The following is an 18,118-nucleotide window of genomic DNA, read 5'->3' as shown; positions in this document are numbered from 1 at the left end:
CGTCACGTATCTATCCTCGCAGTACAGAACCGTTGAAGCAGTCAGAAATCTACTATTTGTGTACTTGTACAAAGTACTTCTAAGAAAAGTGAAAGCCGAGCAAGTCCAATATATAACAATAATACAACGATTAGGCAACAGCTCTTGATAATAGAATACCTTATTTACAATTCTGAACTACTTGAAGACAGCCAGCTAGAGGCCACAGTTAAAAAGCTCAAATACAGTGGGAAAACTTTGGAAGCAAAATACAAATGGAAACTCCTACTCCCATCAAAGACCTAAAATATCTCCTCATTACCAAACTAGACTTTCAGATCATTACTAAGTTTTGATGCAATGTCCTTGTACTGTGTTGCGCTGCCTGTAATTCTCTTGAAGCGAACACCATGAAGAGCGAGTCGAGGCAAGCGGCAAACTTCCATCTCAAATTGTATTGCTTCATCATCGAATTCCTTCTGTTCACATAGCAACAAATATTTCTCTCGCTGCTCATAGTCACATCCATTGGCATCAAGTGCATTTCTGATTCGCTGCATGATCTCGTTGGGATCAAGAGAGCTCGTTGTTTTCATGTTCCAGGTAAACCGTAATGAACGCGGTTTCACATCATGATCGACTGACCTGGAAGCAAAGTCGAGTTAGGATACTCTTACTCTTAATTAGCACAGAATTAATTTACACCTTCGGCCAAACTTTGATGTCAGCTTTGAGAAAAGTGATCTCTGTGCAGCCAATGAACCACTGTCGTGAGGTAGACCACCGTTCGCTTGCTGCAATGGCCGAATGCGTTCCCTAGTTTGTCCGGCGTGGAAGGTGCTGCGCTGGACACTATTTCGTGGACGAAAGCCTGTAGCTCCCTCTATGCCAGCAGTAGAATGCCGCCCGTGTCTATCAGAAAGACAAGAATTGATACAGTCTACTCAACAAGGTATTCATAGCAGACTTACCCAGAACGAGGAAAGTTGTGAGAGTGGTCAATAGAAGGAAGGCGATCTGATGGACCACTATCTCTGGTTGCACCGGACTTAAACTGATGATGACTTTTCCTCCGATCTCTAACACCACATCACATACATATTAATATTACAGCTTGTTGAAATACATCCATAAAACCAGTACTGACACAACAGAGTCACCAAAAAGGTCAAGTGCTGGACTTCGAGAGTATGAAACAGTATTTCTTCTTTCCATTGCCTGTTAATCATCAAGTTAAATAAACTTGAAAGCACTGTTTATTACTGCCACACAGAAAAGAATAACTACTTACACTTCGAGCTCTAGGCTTTCTCTGAATAGGTATTTCAGCTCTGTTAGGGTTTGAAGCAGAAAGAACTGCATTATCACTGGTGTCTTGTGTTGCAACTGGTGGTGGTGAAGAACGGGATCGATGATCAGTCCATGGTAGTGACGTTGAGGTTCGTGCTGATGAACGTTCCGCTCCAGAAGTAGAAACAGCAGCAGTTGAGTCCCCAGATGTTGCTCTGGTAGAACTTACGGATGCTACTTCATTCACTGACTTGCCTTGTGAAGACACAATTTGATCATTTAGTTCATTAGGCTTTTTCTACAACAGAGAGGTCTTAGTGTTTTGACAATGCAGGTACAACACATCTGCCTTACCCCTACACGACCCAACAGCAGGTATGTCGCCATTAAATCATCATAGTCATTTGCCTGAAGTCGATCTTTGACGGTTGTAAGAGAATATCCAAACTTCACCATAGCCTCTATTTCAGACATACAGAAATCATTTAATACCACTAAGATAGCGTTGTATACCTTATTCTAGTAAACTAGATACATTAATTAATTTCCAACAATGCAATAGCTGCTTGACTGAATACCATCACTTAGCTATACTTGTCTCATCAAAAGCAAAATAACAAAAGGATTGAGTGGTCACTAGTGTTGCCGTACTATACCCATGTATTGATATGTCACAACACGAGCTCTCGCGACATGCGTGGCATGAACACTACTGGCACATCAACATACTTAAATGGGCAAGGTTGAACTGGGTGCATGGGTCAACAAACAGTTTATGTCTGCCAACATGGCAAGTTCTCCTTTGAAAGCCAGTACAGTTTGGGAAAGACGAACCTATGCCACTTACTACTGTTTTGCATAAAATGCTAATTAGTTTAAAGTCACACTTTAGAGATAGGCGCTAAGCTGCTTGCTCTGCCTTCAATTGCTAATGAGAAATCCATACTAATCAAGTTGAGTATTGGGCGCTATCTCAGAGCAAACCCAACAGATGTACGTTAAGAACATTTCATAACTTAAAAACTGAAAGGAGCACTTCAAGAATTTCATCCACCAAGTGGAGTGTTATTTGGCGTGCAATCAGATGACACGAGCCTTACTGACACAATCACATTCCTAGGAATGGCCTCTCAATTGTTTCCGTCACTCTAGCGCAGTGGAAACCATTGTGCTACTTTCAGATAATCTAGAGATTGACCTTTTCGTGCAATTAAAGGAGAACTCCCACGCTAATACAAGTTAATGTTTAATCAAAGTACTAGTTGCCACAACTTCATTGGCACAACAAGTTTTTACCTAGGCCTGTCAGGAAGAGAGAAACAAGAAGGCAAAGTTGGGGGCGTGTCGCATGGGCGCCACCATCTTGGATGATGACGTAGAAGTGTCTTACCCTATGCGCATGTCTCGCAGCGGCTGAAGAGAACAATCGAAACTATCCGTCCGTATAACTTTGAGCCTGTTCGAAACGCTGGAGATATGTCAGAAAGTGATTCTGGCGGTAGCGACGACGATGACCAAACACTTCATGTCCCTGATACGCGTACGCAACGACTAGAAAACACGGACTGGTGTACTTGTGGTTTGTGTATCGTCATGCCGAGCATTACAGAATGCATCTGCTGCAAGGAAGTCGATGCTCTGAGCTGGAGACTTCATGGCGTGAGATGTGCGACAGCGCATGACAGTTTTCACACTGTCTGCTTGCACTATGAAGTTCTACGCACAGCGGTAGGTGTCATGAACGTCTCTCCAGGCTCCATTACAGAACCTCTTACGGCCAGGTATGATTTGAAGCAACGATCACGTTCGTTCTCACCTGCTAGTGCATGGTAATTCCCTGTGTAGGCTTTTGAGACTGGCGGCTTACCGCCAAATTTACTCACTGGGCTCACGAGATGTTGGGGAGAGGTGTACGAATAGTCATACCATCGTGTGTGGTGTCTGCCGTACGCAGAGCGTTTCCAGAAGAGAGTGGGCACTATGTTGGGTTTAGAGATGCTAATGATTCTCAGTGATGTATTAGCTAACAAATGAATATGTAGTTGACACAAACAACTGAAGACCTTGTAACTGAATAACTGGAAACTGGACTAATACTTCTAATTGAATCGAGTACTAGTTCTACGTATAATCTCTTCTTTGGGAGGCTGTTTGTGCCCAGCTATATTTTTGGGTAAGTCCACTGGTGGAGCTTTAGCTTTGTGGTGCCTTATGGTGTGTGCTCCATTGATCTTCTCTTCAGCACAGACGTTGAAATTTTGTGGAGGTATTGATACGATTTTGTCTCAGCTATAGGTTTTGCTACCCAGGCTTTGGTAGCTTTACGAAATACGACATTATACCTCTTGATTCCTTTACTTGTTGTTGCTTGTTCTCGATCAATGTTGTAATTATGGTCCAGAGCAGCCAGCTGTATTCTTGTCATCATACCCTTATACCCAAAATGCTGCCTTTTAGGACAGTACTTTGTGAGAAGTGAGTGAAACACTTCTAGCATGCCTGTGTGACAAAATTTGGTGAGCTTTGGTATGTCTTTTAGTAAATTTAGTAAACAGCCTGCACATTACATAAAATTCTTAGCTTCCTAGTTTGTACTATAGAAGCGTGGATTGTTTTACGTGAACATGCTGTCGTCGCTTGCCTGTCACCCTCGTTGATGTACTGCTTACAAAAGAGAAGAGTGTTGGAACAGCGTTGGGCTTCAGGCACACCCTTTGTTTTGTTCCTAAGAGCTCTGCTTGTAAATCTCGCTCAAAGCAGTCGGAGTGGAAGTGCTCCGTACACACACGACTGTTCTGTGACAAGGGCGGATCCTTCAGACGAAGCTTGGACAACCACTCTTTCAGCAATGGTTTGTTCTTAAGTGGTAATCGATAGAAACGCACACCACGCTGTCTGTCCTTATCTTTATTATTACAGCCGTACGCAATGCAATACACCATCCTACGCAAGATTTGCCTACGCAGTAATGTACACATGCGCGAAGGTAAGACACTTCTACGTCATCATCCAAGATGGTGGCGCCCATGCAACACGCCCCCAACTTTGCCTTCTTGTTTCTCTCTTCTTGACAGGCCTAGGTAAAAACTTGTTGTGCCAATGAAGTTGTGGCAACTAGTACTTTGATTAAACATTAACTTGTATTAGCGTGGGAGTTCTCCTTTAATCTCCGTCCGGCAACATTTGAGAGAGTTGGTGCTTTGTGAGATTCTTTGGTACACTTTTGCAAATGCCCTCGACCACTGGACTTCAATATTTCGGTTGCGCACTATGTGGAGCAGTTCTCCAAAATGTACCTTAAAGGTGCAGGGTCACCATCGAACATGCGCACTTAAGCCAATCTCAAGTGAGGTAGCTTTTGCGTCATAGTTATTGTACGTAACATATGTTCCAGTGTCCTGGCAAGAAAATCAGTTTCGATCGCCAGTAAGCCCTTCAAATGCTGTTCATATGTTGCGTATGTGCAAAGGTCAATGGATGAAACTACTGCAAAACCGGCTATGTAGGCATCGATTGACGGGCACGGCAACAGAGTAAGCATTAAACAATACAAATTCTTGGTGCTCACTGTGAACTAAGTGCGCTTGGTTACTCTGAGAGAAAGACGTGACTATGGCAGATGCAACATACGGGAATGTGACGTGTGCTTTCTGGTCATGTGCAGAGCGTAAGGAACTCTGATTTGGCTCAAGTGCGAAGATGCTTGTCGAATTTTACCAAAACTGCAGTGTAGCAACCTCACTTTGAGGTTTTAGAAGAAAAACTCTGGGAACATCTAAAAAGCCTAGAATTTAGCTACCAGAGTCACAGTGTAACACAACCTCATACTGCAACGTCTTGATCGTTCCAATTCAGGCTATAGAGAGACTTCAGTCAGCGTTGCCTTCAGTGCAAATTAGAGCGTCTAAGTCTTCGCGGTTACTAAGTGTTTGAAAAAGTGCACCCTTTTCAAAGGGATGCAGTGCGCATGTCCGACGGTGACCCTGCACCTTTAAGAGTTGCTTTTAGTAGTTGTATTGGAGGCAAGAGTCTGTTTTATGTTGTGACATATATTGACACTAGCTAAGTATCCCGTTCTTCGCCCGGGCAAATTAATTAATTAACACAAATTCCTGCATATAGGTAGACTTCCGGCATCATAAAATTCGGTTATTTGGCGGATACAACACAAACTCTCAGTGTGTCAAACGTGGAAGTATGCGAGCGCATCCCTGCCGCGTATGTCACTCTGAAGTGGTATCTACGCATAGAGCAGAGCGTTTGTGATACCACAATAAATGTGCAACGTCACAATAGGTGACGCAACAATGAGTAGCCATAGCATGACATCAAGAACTACAGATGAATGCTAGCAACGCATAAGTATATGACACAGAGTACCGAAAACGTCACCAGTTGCTATTCCAAAGTGAGAAAAAGTCGCATGCTAAAGGGAAGTGAAGAAGTGCAACGGTTTGCGAGCGCATAGAGAACAAACTTTTTGTAAGACACGATTTTCAAAACAATGCCAATGCAAAGCAAAGTACAGGCCACTGGCTACCGCAAAGAGCACCAGTTGCTTTTCGAAAGTAGAGAAGGTCATGTGCTAGAGGAGCAGAAAGGAACAGCGGTTTGCGAGCAATTACGAAACAAAAATTCAAAATGGCTGCACTCATGGGACCACTTACCTTTATATACATATAGATACATCAAGGTGACAGGTGACACAAATATATGAGTGTGACAAGCAACACTAGTGGCCACTCCATACGTTTCCTCTCAATCACCAATAAATTACAGATTTCCATACATCACTAGACTGAGAAAGGCAATTGACATGTTAACTACAGTGTGCGAAATAACGGCCGGACATCGAACATTTACCAACCGAACGAAGCATTTGTCCGGCCATTCGTGATTTCGCCGGACATTTTGTCCGGTGGCGTAGCGGCAGATGTGGAATTCTGTATGAGCAACCCACATCCTCGCACATCCCAGAGTCATGTCAACAAACGTAGTTTCTGCAGTTCGCGCATGAAACAAATGCAAACAGCCACTCGTCGTACGTGTACGTACTCTACTGTACTGAACATGTATTTTGTCAAATCCCGGATGTGGGCGCTCAAGTACACACGCTGGGGCTACCAGGTGCGCAACAAAATGCAGCAGACAGCCACGGGCCGTACACCGTGAACGCGGCAGAATAGAAAACTCAGAGATACTTGCATGTAATGTTTTCTGTAGGGGCTATAAGAACCTGAAGATGATTAGGTTGATAGGATAGCAAGAAGTCCTTGAACTAAAAACCTGCCACTAGCGTAGCGTAGTGCATGTTCTTGGAACGATTGCAGTTTCCCCGTCTAGAGGTATGGCACACCTGCGGACAAAGATGACGTTCCAAAACTCACTGGGTAGGACACGCCAACGGAAGTCACAAGGAGGAGGGGCTGGCTGCGGGCATGCAGAAATTTACGTGGATGGGTTTGTAGCCAAGCAGGGCAGAGTCGAGGATACAATGAAAGTCTGTCTCTCTTCATTGCTATCTTAAACAATGGCCACTTTTTAGTCAAACATTTTTTAGTAAATTTGTCAGGTTGGTTGTACTATAATAATTGCATGCATAGGACTCCTTTATCAAAGACATGCAACATCAAAGTGTCATCTAGAGCCATGAAACCTAGCACTTGGTCAGGCATCCTCAGCTAGCTGCGGTGGCAAGTGTCCTTTATCAACCTGTTCGTGCAGTGTATTCCAAGAGATTTGGGTTGGCAGCACAAATACATGGACACGTGTACCAACCTTGAATTACTGTGGCAACCCATGATAATTGTCATGAATTGATCCAGCACAGTAACCATTAACTACATCTGAATGGGGAAACATATGCCTTCACCCAGACCACTTTGTTTCTTGTGCTTGTATATCCAGTGTGGTGGACTCAGATGTTGGAAAATGATGTGGTGGGATCAGTGTGTGTACACGTTCAAGTGTACGTGTCATTGCTACACTCCTCGAGGATGTGTTGCAAGGTCTTTCCTCCCAAGCAGGTGTCCATTGGACCCGGCAAGAATGTATATAACCCTTGTGGTTGAAACTTTTGTTCTTTGGTTGTCTCACAGCCTCGATGTTTCGAAATCAATTGCACTGAGATCAGCACTGCATAACCACCTGACCGTTAGCCAAGCCACCTCACACCTCCATCAACAGTTGTCCATCAAACTTTGGCTTTATAATTCTAAGATGGTTTTAGAGAGACTAGCATTCGAGAGTAGTGAAGACATTCTTGGGTTAATTTGAGATAGTTGTGTTGGGGTTGGGGTTGGGAAACAATAGTAGAATAGAGAAAATGTATTGATAAATATAAATATATATATATATATATATATGATGAATTGTAAGTGATAAGTAGAATTTGCCAGAATTGGAATGTCCGACCAGATGTTTCTAATGTCCGGCAAATTTTAAATTGACAAGACATGATGTCCGGTGGTCAGTCAAGGACTATTTTGCACACTGAACTACAGCACAAACTCTCCTAAACACTGACTAAACTACACACAGAAAACCAATGTCATACCTATTAAGTACACATATGACATGAATCAACTAGCGTAAGCTCGAGAGTCCAGCCGGTCGTCGCCCTCCAGGAGGAGAAAGACCCTCTTTCTCCTTCTGGACAACCGGGTGTGACACATAATCTTTTTCCTCCTGGGGACACGACCGGTTGGACACTCGAGACTACTACTAACAATGATTGAATTCTCCTCTACTCAAACTATAATCATACCTAGTCTGCTTTGGTCATTGATATCTGGTTCAGGCTCCAGAAATGGTCTAAGCTTGTCATCATCATCATAACCAATATTCATCCATCGATCATGCATTATTGTCTAAAACAACACAGGTATAATCTCAGAGCAACGAAAAGTAGGACTATCGTATATAATGTTACTTCTAGCTCATGCCGCTTGGCAGGGTTCAGAACTAGAAACTTCTTCAGTAGATTTTCACAATCTATAAAACATTCCATAAACAGTAGACTAAAACAATCACATGTGTCCTTACCAGTTGACATGTAGAATGGTATTCTATATTTTCCTCTAAGTACTCGCTCTTTCAGTTCCTACAAAGTCAGATATCAAATAGAAATTAATAGATATACATTGAGTTCAAAATCTAATTCAATTTTATCTAAACAAAAATGTAGCTTACAAGCTGCACTACAATGACAAATATATAAATGTCATGAGAAACCTGTATTACGATAATTATGATGAATCCCCAGAATATCAATCCAATGTGGAACACAGGCACAAATATGCCTGTACAAATAATAACACATGGCTCATTACACAAAGACAGCAAGTCATAACAACTACACAAAAATCGCAAAGAAAGCCAAATAGATATGAATAGTGACATTATTCGGTTGTAACTAGTAATTGAAGCTGTGCTTAGACCCTCACTTCCATAGCAATTACCTTTCTGAAAACCACAATTGACAATTTAAAGAGTTGTCTAAACAATTATGAATTCAGATGCCATTTTACTTTTAAGCTGCTACTTGTAAAATCTATCTACAAAGCAACTGTTGTTTTATGTGACCACACAGTCCCTAACACGTCTAGAATAGTTCGTAATCGTCTAAGTAATGAGAGTTACCATGTAGGGGACCATAACGGTAGTAAGCCACGAGAACAAGCCATAAGAGCAAGTCGCCAAAGCAAGCCACAGAGCAAGCTACTGGTTTCACGTTAGCAGATGCAAACACGGCTTGTGTTATTTCTGACATGGAACATGAATTAGACTGTTCTGGTAAAAACTCTGTCATGAACGTTTTGCGAATCCGATTGGCGATTCATCCATTGTTTTTGTTGGCCATGTATAATCAAATGCAGATACTGCTCCATGATTAGACCATTGCAAACTAAAGGTGTGGCACATTTCTGAGCATGAGAGACATAAACAGATGTAAATCATATGCCTGGCTGTTGCCAAAATCAATGAATAGAGAAGCACTATACAGTGCTAAACCCTCGACTGGTGTACATGCACACCACATGGCACTAAGACATGTGTACAGTAAGTCAAGAAGCACAAACGCTCATGCATTTGACACCATTGAAAATTCCCTCAAGTGGTGATTATATGCCTACAGTACTGTATTTACACAGCTATCCGTCTAACCGCAATTTCGGTTGTCGTAATGAGGTGACCCCAGATCCGCCAGAGCCAAAACAAAATGGGTTAATGTGAGAAACATGCACGTGCACATGTAGATTGGCGTGTGTTCGCTCTGACTTTGGATACCGACAAAAATGTATAAAGAGACGCACTAGCGTAATTACAGGTCAGCCAAGCCGCTTCGTCCGACAAACAGACGCTGTCATGGACAATGCACGTTCCCCTTCGCAAAGTCCCGTCCAGCGCCAAATGTCTGAAGACAACACTAGTGATTTTTACAACAACACAGCGGCCGCTCACAGTGGAGCAAGCAGAATGTTACAAGTCAGGTACAGCTACACCCTCGCTCCCTAGGTGCCTGGTTGTTGATGGGAAAACATTCACGTGCAAATGTAGACTACAGGCATTGTTTCTATGTGCTAAACCCGTAAAGCAAAGGACTAAACACCATGTACAGGACAGACGCCCAATGGCCAAATTCTCGTTAGCAGCTACCAAACAAGAGAGGTGAAGCCTCAGGATGACATCACGTTCGTCTATAGGTCAGTAATGACACCACTTCTCGTCTATTGGTCGGAATAGCTTCATTTGCATCTGCGCTATTCGAGTATAAATACAGTCGATTGATCGTCAAACGATTACTATACCCTTAGCCTGGATATCCAGGCCTGCCTTATATCACACACCACCTGCCCTAGCTGTCGGGTGTGCAAAGAAGGTCAACAACACATGTTAAAACCACATAATCTTAGGCAAACATGACAGATAGTGCATGTGGTCACCAACACAGCACCAAGGAGGACTGGGCACGACTCTAGAGATGTGGCTGATAGAAATCAGTCAAACTACAGACATAGACTAGGAAAAATTCGTAAGGAAATAGCAATGAGGTGGAACGAGATTATCAAGCGATCAAAGAAAGAAGCCAGGAACCAGAAACCTTTTCAAACAGCAATTCAATAAGTGGAAACGAGCAGAAGATACAGCTGTGGGTAACAATTTGGCAGAAAACCTGAAGGACGGTAACCATAGTGATTTATGGAGGAAGTCGAAGAGAGACACCACTGCATGTCTGTCAAGGGGTGAAGGCAGTATCTGGTTTAAAAAACGGCAAAGCTACTGGTATTTCTGCGGAACATATTAAATAAATGTAGTGGTTCTGTATTACGGATTCACTTAAGCGTGGTTTATCAAGCCATGCTATGACACAGCTTAATATCGGAATCTTGGAAACAGTCTTTAATTACTCCTATAGTAAGACAAAAATAGCGATGTGACAGACCCAGATAACTACCGTGGCCTTACACTCTCGTCAACAATGTCTAAGTTGTATGAGAAAGTGCTGCTCTTGAAGTACAGTCAAACCAATCACCTTCAATTTGGCCTTACATCAAATGTTGGATGTTCTGACTATATATACATATGTTATACAAGAGACAATAGGCCATTACCTCCAAAATGGCACGAACTATGTCTATGTGTGTGCTCTGGATCTCTCCAAGGCTTTTGATCAAGTGCCACATCATCGTTTAACGTCAAATTTGATAAGGAGGAAGTTGCCCGCTCCAGTAATTAAGATGCTCTATGAATGGTATTCCACACAGTATGTAAGAGCGCAATGGCGTAAGTGTCTCAGAAGAAATTGGTGTAACAAATGGAGTGAGACAGGGAAGTGTGGTTTCTCCTGTCCTTTTCAACATACTATGGATGACTTGCTGACTAGAGTGCAAGAAATCTAGATTTGGTGCAAAACTGGGTGGAATGCCAGTTGGCTGTATAGCATATGCAGATAATCTCACTACGATTTCCCCAACGGTAAGGAGACTGCAAACCATATTAGACTTTAGTGAGAAATTTGCTCATGAAAACGAGCTAAGGTTCACCATAAAAAGAGTGCAACTTGTGTGTTTAGTAACACCTTCTGAGCCTTTCAATCCTGAATTCACTGTGGTGGGGAGAATGCTTCCTGTAAAAACATCTTTGTATCATCTATAGGGTGTACTTTGAGTAACGTCAGGGATAATGATAAACTCTCAGCTGATTGAAGAACTAGAAAATTTTATGCAGCCGTGAATGCAGCTGCAAGAAAATTGGGATGAGTTTGCAATGAAGAGATAGTCTCGACTACAATCGTAGATAGACAACTTTGCCCAGTGTTGCCTTACGGGGCTCATCTGTGGAATCTTTATAAAGGAATGGTTAGATGCACATTAAATACTGCATGAAGAAAGGAAATTCACAAGAGCTTAGGCAAGAAATCATGTGATTCAATTCGTGAGAGATTAGACGGTTGGTTTAGAGAATGTAGTGAAAAACTTATACTGGAACAGATTCTTTTCTTGCATCATGCTCTACATAGTAAAAGTGAAGTTGTTAGAACTGTCCCGTTATGCTGCCAGTTGTCTGGAACATCTGCAACATGATCTGCCAAGGCCAGAATTGGTCTATACCAGGACTGTGCTTTTTATTGTATAAACAACTCAAAGTAGAATTAGACTCTCTCTCTCTCTCTCTCTCTCTCTCTCTCTCTCTCTCTCTCTCTCTCCCTCCCTCCCTCCCTCCCTCCCTCCCTCCCTCCCTCCCTCCCTCCCTCACTCCCTCCCTCCCTCCCTCCCTCCCTCCCTCCCTCCCTCCCTCCCTCCCTCCCTCCCTCCCTCCCTCTCTCCCTCCCTCCCTCCCTCTCTCTCTCTCTCTCATGTGTGTGTGTGTGTGTGTGTGTGTGTGTGTGTGTGTGTGTGTGTGTGTGTGTGTGTGTGTGTGTGTGTGTGTGTGTGTGTGTGTGTGTGTGTGTGTGTGTGTGTGTGCATATGTGCTATGTGTTGTACTGACCCATTTGGGTACTGTACTATATATAGACTTTGCAAGCTGTATTACGATGAAATCTATTATTACTACCCAAGGCCCGGATATCTGGGCTAAGGGTATAGTAGTTGTCTGACGTGCAACCGTACATAAGACCATACGACTGTATTTATACTCGATTAACGCGATGCAAATGAAGCTATTCTGACCAGTAGACGAGAAGTGGTGTCATTACCGGCCAATAGAGCAACGTAATGTCATCATAAGGCTCCACCTCTCTTTGTTTGGTAGCTGCAAACGAGAATTCATCCATCGAGCGTCTGTCCTGTACACGTATTCCTTTGCTTTACATAAGGGTTTAGCATATAGAAACAAAGCCTAGTCTACATTTGCACGGACATGTTTTCCCACCAACAACCAGGCATCTTAGAGAGCGAAGTTGCTGGATTCAGGTGCTATGTAGTACGCGTAGCTGTACCTGACTTGTAACATTTGCTTGTTCCACAGTGTTTCTGCATAGTTCCACAGTATTTCTGCATAGTGGTTCTGCAGTCTGACAGCTTGAATTCTTGGTGTGCATGGCTGAGCAGGCTGCAGTGTTCTTGCAAAAATCACTATTTACAATGTCGTCTTCAACAGAAATTTGGCGCTCCACGGGAATTTGCGAAGGGGAACGTGCATTGTCCATGACAGCACACCTGTTTTTCAGGCAAAGCAACTAACCTGTAATTATGCAAGTCGGGATAGCACCTTTGTTTAGCTAAAAAATGCATTGAAAACCTTAGCTGAGACAAGTGGGTTGGGCTAAAACCTCAGTATGTAAAACATTATCAAGTGATGAGATATGTGATTACATACACCAGCCAAGGGTTTAGCACTGTAACGTGCTTCTCTATTCATTATTATTATTATTATTATTATTATTATTATTATTATTAATCATTAAATTTTATCCAGACTTACAAGTGTTTGAAAACTAGTAGTGTCAGTTGCAATTCCAAATCACACACATAAACACGTAAATGCCCGCATGAGTGAACACACACACACACACACACACACACACACACACACACACACACACACACACACATGCACACACACACACACACACGCACGCATGCACACACAAACATGCATAAATACAAACAAACAAATCCATAAGTACAATTAGTTGCAAAGAAAAATCTAACCAGCACGTCTAATAAAACTATATGTTTGAAGCCCAGCACATCTAAGGAAACTACACGTTTGAAGCTCAAAGAGTGTTAAGTTGAAGGAACCATCCTACATGCTGAGTACTGCAAAGAGGAAATTTTCGTGTTGTTATACATGTATTTGTGGTGGTGTAATATTCCGCAAAAGTTAACTCAAGTGAAACTAGTGCGTGTGTCCAGCAAAGTCACATAATTGTATTATGCAAAAGAATGCATTCAATTGCATAGTGAGCGATCCATAGCAGCTAGCCATTCAACTGCACTGTATCTGTTGTACTCACAAGGACGTCTGCGTGTTCAGTTAACACATGCACCCTAAGTGCAGAAATGCAATATATCGTTTGCTGCTTTGACTGTTGCTGAGCTCATTCCTGACAACTTCCCTCAGCTGCAAATACTGTTAGGAAACCACATGCGCGCGCGCTCGCGCGCACACACACACACACACACACACACACACACAAAACAATAACAAAGCAAGCAGCATGCCACATATTGACAGCATTATTGACAAATGTATAGTCATGTTTAGTTTGTTCACACGCAGAGATAGGTTACACGTGCAAAGATAGGTTACACTTGCATATGTGCAACAGCTGTGTGTGTGTGTGTGTGTGTGTGTGTGTGTGTGTGTGTGTGTGTGTGTGTGTGTGTGTGTGTGTGTGTGTGTGTGTGTGTGTGTGTGTGGTGTGCATGCATGCACAAGCACATGTGGCATGTGCACATGCATCACAAAATTACTCCCAAAGTCTCAATGGATCAGCCAACATTAACATACCAAGCAGCACAAAAATGAAAACCAATTACACAGCAACAGTCATCAACAAAACGGTAACAACATACTGTTTCTTGTACATTACGTTAGCTGAATGAACATGACTGCTAGCCGAAATTGCATAACTGACAACTCATTCTTGAGTGATTACTTGATTACATTCATTCTCCTTATAAGACAGTAGGAGTTCCAACTAATCCCTCGCCAGATCAACAGAATTCAGTAAACTTACACAGGAAGGTGTCCACAATTATTGTATGACAGTAAATTACCTACCTAACAAACGGCACAGCTGTACATGTTGATCACTAACCTTCAAGTTTTGCCCATCAAATGGCAAACTGCCACTGACAAGAGTGTAAAGAATAACACCCAAGCTCCACACATCAACCTCAGGTCCATCATATTTCTTTCCCTGAAATAGTTCAGGTGCAGCATAAGGTGGACTGCCACAAAATGTGTCCAGCTTGTTGCCAAGTGTGAATTCATTGCTAAATCCAAAGTCAGCAATCTTGATATTCATTTCCCCATCAAGAAGCAAATTCTCTGCCTATGAAAGCAGCAATCATTTAAAAATGTCACAACTATAGTCTAGTCTGATTCTCATACTTTTAAATCTCTATGAATAATTTGCTTTTGATGACAGTATTGAACAGCAGATACAATCTAAGTAGAAAACATTCACAAAGCAACTGCAGTATTTCAGAGGTGTTCTCTACCTACCTGTCGAAACTTCGATCTCGCTTCTTTCTCCTTCATTCTGCCGTGTGCTACCAGATAATCAAATACCTCACCTATAAGGCAAACCATTACATTACATTAACTGCACACTTACATCAACTACCCACTAAACAGCAACCTTACCTCCACTAGCATACTCCATTGCAAGATATAGTGTTCTATCAGTTTCAATGACTTCAAACAGCTTGACTACACGAGACAACACAAAACGTTTTGCACGGCTCAATCTAATTAACCAAATCAGTCAAAGCGAACTCACCAATATTAGGATGATCTAGCATCTTCATTATTCGAACCTCTCGAATCACCTGTTCAAAACAGTAATGGCTTAATTAAACAAATACAGTAACTCAAATTCATATAATATTTTGTCCACCAAATTTGCAATCTATTTGCAGCGTGTTTAGATATATATTATGCACTTCCTGTTCCCCACCTACAAAGATTCTAAAAATCCTAACAAGTGCAAGTATTACATACACCTCCGTCTTGTGTGCACATCAGTATGTCCATATTCAAAGGTGCACCAACAAATAGTGACATGCAGAAACAAAACATCACTGATTCAATACCTGACTGTGACCAGTTGACTGCAAGTACCATGACACTGCATGTTTTACAGTATGTCATCAGCAAGAATTTAGCAGAAAGGGCACTCTGACAACTGTGCAACTAAACAGGCATGCTCTTACAGGCAAAGGTGCCACTACTAGCCAAAGTACCCCTAAAATCCTCATCAATTGCTGCTATGTGCTCGCGTGCTCCAAGAAGACAAAACTGCAGAAAAGCACATGTGCATGTAAGGAAACCTGTGAAGAGAACGAGGCAAATGGAGATGACCCATAATTACCTGCAAGAGCTAAACAAGACTGCAAGACCTACTCTATTGAAAGAAGCTAGCTTCCGTGGTAGGCGCGTTTGAAACATTTCCACAAGAAACGTAGTACTAAAAATGGCTTAACTGCAACAATGGCTTTAGCAGGTACAGGGTTACAGCAGTCTGCTAGACCTTGCCATAACAGCATGCCGCAAATTGAAATGCGAGGTAATATCGTTAAGCGTAAATAGCCCAACAACAAGAGGGCAGAATAGCCAAATTTATTAATCGATTGTGTACACTATAACCAGCATCATGGCCATTTCACATCTAAAGAAGAAATTTTGCTTAATTAATCTCCTTTTATGAGATAATAACATCGAAGTCTTTTGTCTACAATACTAGATAATGTTATATGTGTAAATGCCATCACGTGAGACCATTGCAATAGCACGCACTCTTAATAGTTTCCCTTGCTGTCTGTCGCAATTGTTATATACATATACTTCTGCCTATATTTGGGTAAATCGGCTTTACTTGTGCTGCTTGATACAACTTGTTATATTTGGGCTAGTGTACACCCAGTACGTATATCTGTTTCCATTGTGATGAACGGTTATAACCCAAAAACATATTAGATACTTCTATGATGCAAAAAATCAACACATTCTATTGCAATTGTGTTTCTATACACAAATCTACATTTACTTTACGTAAATCGGTTGTGCTAATTTAGAACACCCACTTGCTCTATATGGGCGATTCTGATTTGTGAGCCATTGTAGGTAGCGTTACTGACAAACAAACAGACAGACAAACAGACAGACAGACAGACAAACGCCCAATGAATTTGTATTGAGAGACCACCCTACACATTTATATCATAAACGGTAGAAACGATTGGGATGGTCTAAATTATATAAAAACACTTTCAGCTCTGTTCTAACTAAGCTACGTCTACGACCACATGAAAGACAAGCAACATGTCACTTGAGAACAGACGTTCTTCTAGCACTAACTAAATTCTCTTGCTAGGACTAGTTTAAATAATTTCTAAATTTAAATTAGTAGTACTGCAGTTGCAACCAAGACGCTGTTGCATATGACACTCATTACTTTGCTCTAAGCAGACCTTTCTAAGTGCATAATCATACAAGAACGCAGCATTGTTGCAATAAACGTTCCAACATAAAAACAGAAACGAGAGTCTATGATTTACTCTTGGACGTAGCATAGATGCTAAAACTAACACCACAAGACGAAACCATCTGCACAACACATGAACAGAGCGCGTAACCGCTCGTTCGAACACCTGTTACCCTAATGGGACCCCACACCGGCGACCACGACCGACAACCGAATTCCGCACCAAAACGATTCCTACCTTTTGAAGGCTGCTTGGACTCAACTGAGTTTTGTCAATAATCTTTATGGCGACCTGAAATTGGAAAAAACAAGCGAATCTCTACGACTGCAGTGAATGTAACGATCACTTGAAAAACACTAGGAAAAAACCAGGCGCCTTACATCCACTCCGGTGAGCTTGTGCTTGGCCAGCTTCACTTTGGCAAAGTTTCCTTTGCCAATCGTCTTGATCAACTTGTAGTTGCCGATATGCACATCCTCGCCTTGATGGGGCCTTGAGAACCTCCGACTTCCGCCAGATGTCGTTACAACCTAAAACACAAGCAGATCAGACAGCTCGCGAAGTACCAACGTGTAGGGAGTTCTCTACCTGAGCGGCCGAGTTCTCAGCGACTGTGGGAAGCTGGGAGCGACCGCTCGACATGCCGAGAATGGTCGACCGTACAAGTTGCGAGCTGACAGCTGAAATTTCTTCACACTTAGCGAACAGAGATCGAGCAGACGATTTCGATCCGTTTTGCTGCTCAGAAGCACTCGTGGACACTCCCCTCTCGCAAGGCGTGACCTGAGACGACCTAGGAGGAGCGATTGCGACTGCCGGTCAGGCCTAACCACAGCCTCTACCTCAAACGCAGCCAACGCAGTCTGTCAGCTTTCAAGCTAGCACTCAGAGCTCGTCGTTTGTAGCAAACGTACGAAGGTATGACGTGACCACGTGAGCCACACTCCGGTAGAGGTAAAAATGTTGATCAGCCACGCGTACATTATTTCTATTCGTCCTACTTGCCCGACTACAGTGACTGTACGCTTGTAGATACATGGTTACAAGAGGACTGGGGTTGAACAGCGTTAGAGTGTCATGACGTTGGCATAGCAACGTACCACATACAAACTAAAAATTCTGTGAGACTCCAAAATGCCTGCAGCATGTCAGTAAATGTAAGCGATGATGGGTGTGCATTAATTAAA

The 18,118-nt window shown here is 42.4% G+C and overlaps 1 protein-coding gene across 1 annotated transcript; it reads right to left on the bottom strand.

Moving 5' to 3' along the window:
• Positions 1 to 32: 32 nt before the first annotated feature.
• LOC134180550 (MAP/microtubule affinity-regulating kinase 3-like) lies at positions 33 to 17,793 on the bottom strand. The gene is made up of 17 exons (XM_062647726.1): positions 17,520 to 17,793; positions 17,312 to 17,461; positions 17,169 to 17,222; positions 15,227 to 15,275; positions 15,091 to 15,156; positions 14,950 to 15,020; positions 14,836 to 14,892; positions 14,540 to 14,776; positions 8,314 to 8,371; positions 8,201 to 8,262; positions 8,036 to 8,138; positions 1,624 to 1,730; positions 1,271 to 1,567; positions 1,127 to 1,197; positions 951 to 1,058; positions 685 to 891; positions 33 to 624 (listed from the first exon to the last, which is right to left on the bottom strand). The coding sequence occupies exons 1-17, from the start codon at positions 17,571 to 17,573 to the stop codon at positions 306 to 308; spliced, it is 2,070 nt and encodes a 689-aa protein (XP_062503710.1). The 5' UTR covers positions 17,574 to 17,793; the 3' UTR covers positions 33 to 305.
• Positions 17,794 to 18,118: the final 325 nt, after the last annotated feature.

The sequence above is a fragment of the Corticium candelabrum genome, chromosome 5 (assembly GCF_963422355.1).
Source record: "Corticium candelabrum chromosome 5, ooCorCand1.1, whole genome shotgun sequence".
Lineage (NCBI taxonomy): Eukaryota > Metazoa > Porifera > Homoscleromorpha > Homosclerophorida > Plakinidae > Corticium > Corticium candelabrum.
This window is presented reverse-complemented; position numbering and strand designations above follow the sequence as displayed.